General features: G+C 40.1%; 1 protein-coding gene across 1 annotated transcript; it reads right to left on the bottom strand.

Moving 5' to 3' along the window:
- Nucleotides 1-1,511: 1,511 nt before the first annotated feature.
- On the bottom strand, nt 1,512-5,046 carry LOC100286050 (fructose-bisphosphate aldolase). The gene is given in 6 exon segments (NM_001158938.1): nt 1,512-1,887; nt 1,966-2,235; nt 2,748-2,838; nt 2,926-3,035; nt 3,132-3,401; nt 4,790-5,046. Coding segments are annotated over 6 exon segments (1,164 nt in total). The 5' UTR covers nt 4,934-5,046; the 3' UTR covers nt 1,512-1,608.
- Nucleotides 5,047-5,365: the final 319 nt, after the last annotated feature.

The following is a 5,365-nucleotide window of genomic DNA, read 5'->3' as shown; positions in this document are numbered from 1 at the left end:
AAAGGGTTGCCCAATGACGAGTGGGTCCTCCATGTTATTTTCCGCTGATATGAATTTTGAGGCTTTTATTTGGGTGTTTCTACTCAATTGGAAACAAAATATTAAGCCAACAGAAGTAATGGGGAGCATCCAAATCAAATACTAAGCCCACTCTTTTGTTTATGACCAGCGGCTATCCGATAAGCATGCGGATGCTGCGGGCCAGAGCGCGTATGTGGATGGCCATATTCACACATAGATGAGAAAGAAACCCATACAAATAAAGATATCGGTCGCAGTGCCAGATCCCAAAATTGGATCAAAGAGTGGACTAGTTTTAAAGGAGTAATCAATTGGTACTTTGTAGTATATATGTGACTTATTTTACAAAGGGACACAAATACATATAAAACTTAAGCCTTTTTTGGAATCTCTAGAGCTAATAGTTAACCAGCTAATAAAATATTAGCTAGGTTAAGACGGCTAATGAACTAATTGTTAGCCGTTAGCTAACAAATAGTTGGGGTATTAGATATGGGCAGGGGTGAAGCCAACTCAAAATTTAGGGTGGTGCACTGCGAAGACAACATACATAGTTTTGAAGAAAAACTTGGTAAAAAATTGTTTAGTTAGTGGTAAAGTTTTTTTTACCCTGTTGCGGCATTGGCACCAGGCAAGCTCTAGTGCTCTACCTAGCTTCGCCCCTGGCTATCAGTGTTTGGGACGTCTAAAGCTAATTTTTGCTACTTTTCGTTTGTTGAACAAAAAAGTACGTAGGATAACTCTGGTTAACGGCCTACTTCTCATTTGTTCTCTCATTTGTTAAGCAAAAAAACCATAGAGTACACTGAAATTACCCCCTTTGGAGCTCCACCCTCACCGATCGTCCAAGCGCTTATTTTGTGCGTCTCCATTCACTCTGCTGGTGAATAGTTGGACGTGGATACATAAAATGAGTATGCATGGCTTGATCCGCGTGCTGCTGGATGTAGCCTTAGGTCCCGTTTGTTTTTTTTCATTTTGAGGAATTGGAATCTTACTATTGGAATAGACTATTTTTTAGAATGTGACATTCCACCACTTTCCAAAGTTATCATATAAGTTTATCTTAAATTTATAGGGTGAGAGATGAAAATTAATTCTATAGATTTACATGTTATTTTTCCGATATACAACTTGTAGCACGCTCTTCTATTTGTTTCGTTATAACATGAATGTAGTATATAACTATCTCTCTTATGATTTAAGATAATATACAAATATATTACATATATAAATATATGAACTTAATTAATTTTGTCTAAATTATAATTATTAAAATAGAATTCAATTCTAATGAAACAAACGGGGCCTAAGAATAAAGCGGATTACATAAAAGAACATAAATCACCTGTTGTGCTTGTCGCATATGGCAACTTAGCATCCATCGCCTCAAATATAGGAATAGAATTCACCAGATTACATGTTCGTTCTCAAGGTTCTACATGAGTTCTAAAGACCAATTTGCTGCTAGATGTCGTTGGCACCAACAATTTGGTTATTATTCACCAGAGCGTACCAAAATAATAATAATAATAACACCAAAACGCTACAATTATTATTATGTCATGGAAACATCTCGCTGGCACATTAGTAGGTGTAGCCCTTCTGGAACATGCCTTTCTTGGCATCATCGCTCTCGCCCTCACCAGTGTAGCGACCGAGCTGGGCCAGCGAGTTGGCCTTTGCGCGCACCAGCAGGGCCTTCTGCGCTGCCTCCACGTTCTCAGGGCGCCCTTGCCATGTCTTCAGCACCGAGTTCTGCAGAGCCCGGGCATAGGAGAACGACACATGCCATGGGTTCAGAGACTGGTTCATTGCATTCAGGTTCAGAGTTGCCTCCACCTCGGACTGTCCACCAGAAAGGAACTGCAGAGAAAATCAATTATAACGATTGATGATCTGACTTTATATGCAGATTATTTGCTCCAAGAGTCAAGATGATACCATGATTCCAGGAACAGCGGGAGGTACTCTCCTTCTGAGCATTGTTAGCGTGTACTTTGCAATGGCTTCTGGAGAAGCCTTCTCCTTGTGCTCAGCTCCAGGGGTGACCATGCTAGGCTTCAGCAGGATACCCTCAAACAGAACATTGTTCTCGGCTAAGTAGAAAAACACCTCAGACCACACTTTCTCTGCCACCTCAAGAGCTCCCTCGATCCCATGGTCTCCATCAAGAAGAATCTCTGGCTCCACAATTGGCACTAAACCATTATCCTGTAGATTATTCATGTTGAAGCATGATAAACAAGTTTGTAAGAGTTTGTTGTAAATATTACAATATATCATTCCTTTTTATTTCATTCAAGAAATCAAGAATACATATGTGGCGTCAGCTAAACTAGAAGTGCATATTAACTTGTTAAGCTTGCTGCGCACCTAAACATAATCCCTCAGTTCAAATCATAAGATGTTTTGGCTTTTCTAGATACAATGTTTTTATTATATATATAGACATAGTGTATATCTAAGAACACAACAAAAGCTATGAATCTATAAAAGTCAAAACGTCTTATAGTTTGGAACAGGATGTATTAGATGTTTATAAACACCTCAGGTTGAACAACAAACAAATTCTGAGCCCCGTTAAAATACGTCTTTCTATCCACAGTAACTGCAGCACGACTAATGTGTGCCCATACGAATGCAGATAGGTTCTTCACCAAAGCTCCATGAGTCATCAAAAAAATATTGCAAGATGTTTCCACAGTTGCAGTTTATTTTGTTACCTGAGCAATAGCAGCATATCGAGCAAGTCCCCATGCTGCTTCCTTGACTGCTAATGCAGATGGACCACAAGGGATGCTAACAACAGTCCTCCTAGAGAAGACCGATAATCATAGCAACTTTAGAAAGGAAGCACAAATAAGATTAGTTGACACATGAATAAGGGAAGTATGAACAGACCACTTTGCGAAGCGCGCCCCCTGCTTATAGTACTCAGCACACCTTGAAGCCAAACCATCAAGACCTTGGCACCATGATTCATTGTTGGATCCAGGCAATGGAACCAAACCCTGATTCATGAAACCAAAGCAATCAGGCAGTGAGAATCATAATGATAGAAGCAATTTGTGGGCTAACATGATGTTATAAGATCATGGCATGCATACCTTGTCAACCTTGATGCCAGGCATGATATTCTGATCCTTCAAGCAGTCAACAAACTTCTTGCCGTCTGTAGTTGATTGATAAAGGGTCTCCTCGAAAAGAATAGCGCCAGAAATATATTCACCAAGACCAGCAGTTGTCAGCAAAAGCTGCCTGTAAGCCTGGCGGTTCACTTCTGTGTTGTCCAAACCAATAGATGATAACCTCTTTCCACATGTTGCATTTGACTCATCAATTGCCAGAATACCACGCCCAGGGGAAGCAACAGATTTCTGCCGACGAAAGTTACAACCATTAGATTAGCATTCACAAAAACCAACAGAAAAATGCATCACGGTGAAGAAAGAAGAAATAGTGGAAAAGGAGAATGATTTCAAACTTAGAAGAACATATTACCATACCCAGGTTCAACCAATCAAACAATGACGAGTGTCAGTTCCAATAGCTGAACACATAACTCAAAATATGGTTCACATGCTTGCACTAACTTACTATCAACAAACACAAATAAAGAAGCATTACAGTTAATATCGCATAAGCTCTAACATATCCACAGTATACAGAGAAGGTACCAAATTCACGCTTTAGCACTTCTTGTAAAGTTTGCACATGGTAGATCCTTGCATTGAAAAATTAATCAGAAATTAGATGCAGAGAATCACACATCAGTATTTTAATGAGTAGCTATTACGTTTAAGAAGCCAAAAATAGAATAAAAGGTCAATACTTGTATTGCCCTTAAACAGTTAAACCAATTTGGTAACCGGTAACCCTAGCAGTTTCATATTGTTTTCAGATCAACATTCCTGTGAAGTCCATGCTAATAAGAATGAGGCAGACTATATTTTTAAGTGCCTGCCCAAAGGCAGATAGATAACCAAGATAGTCATAAATCATATTAATAAATTAGTAACCATAACTGGATCACAAAATAAGCAATAAGAGAAAGTAGGTGCATTGTTGTTCGTATTCAGTTCACCAAAACTAACACCCATCAATAAGCACACTATTCACATGAGTACTATTAAGACTCTAGGAGTGACCAGAAACAATGAAGTTAGTGTGAACATGGTCAATTAACTCAATTCAATTCAAGTATTCTATATTTCTGATTTTGCATGGGATCTTTGAACTGATACAAGCACAAGAAGCATGATTTTCTGCACCACAACTGGAAATCTCTAAATAAAAAATATATATGTGCACACTACTTAATTTCTTAAGTGCTTTTGAAGGCATCTGGCGTCTCAAATTTGCTTAATAAATGGAGAAGAAAGCGACGAGCAATGCAGCTTGCATTCAAGTAAAGCAGTCTGTGACTGAACACTATGCCCCCCCCCCCCCCCCCCCCACCCCCAAGATGTTGACATGTATACCTATGTATCGCAACGAACAGGCACCAAGAAAATGTTTCTTCAACCTAAATTTGAATCGAATAAACCAAAAGAAAAAATATCAGTGTCTTCCTCATCATCCTAGTCCTGCCGAACAGTCCCCATCACCGTTCACAGATGACAGATAACAACGATCATCACCACAACACAGATCGCCGCGTAAGACACGTGCAACACTCCAAAAACAAGATCCTCCGGCCGGCAGTCAATACACTCATACTGAAAGGACAGATGTAGGGTTTGGTTGTGGGGAATGGGGGGCTCACCGCGGTGGAGATGAGCTCGTCCGAGTAGGAGCCTGCGGCGGCGCGGATCACCGTCGTGCAGCGGGCGGGCGCAGATCGGCGCGTGCGGCCGCCAGCGACCAAGCTGGTAGCCGGGGAGTTCAGCTTCGCCGTCGCCATAGCCATATGTTGTAAGTTTGTCCGTGAGATCGGTGTCTTCGGGCTTCACGACGCCAACGGCGGAGAATAATAAGCGTCCTGAAACAGGAACTAGGAGGTGGGTTGGTGGCAGACGAGGTGTGACATATTACGTAAACAACTTTCTAATAATTATAATTTAACAAGTTTTTTTTAAAAAAAATTGAGGGTGACGTATCACCATGTTGACCACAAATCTATCTCTAACGTTTAGACATCTTAACATTGTCACCGTCAGACAATCTCATATATCGAGGCACTGTCAGAGGTTTTCATACCGTCGTCGCGATCGTATGATCTTACATCGATAGTCAATTAAAAATAGAAAATAGACCTACTTATTTTTTGTTGATGGATAATTTTAAAAAATTGGCAACCAAAAAAGAGAACTATTGGAGCGTATGAATATTTTTTTTTACT

Source organism: Zea mays, chromosome 3 (genome assembly GCF_902167145.1).
Source record: "Zea mays cultivar B73 chromosome 3, Zm-B73-REFERENCE-NAM-5.0, whole genome shotgun sequence".
Lineage (NCBI taxonomy): Eukaryota > Viridiplantae > Streptophyta > Magnoliopsida > Poales > Poaceae > Zea > Zea mays.
This window is presented reverse-complemented; position numbering and strand designations above follow the sequence as displayed.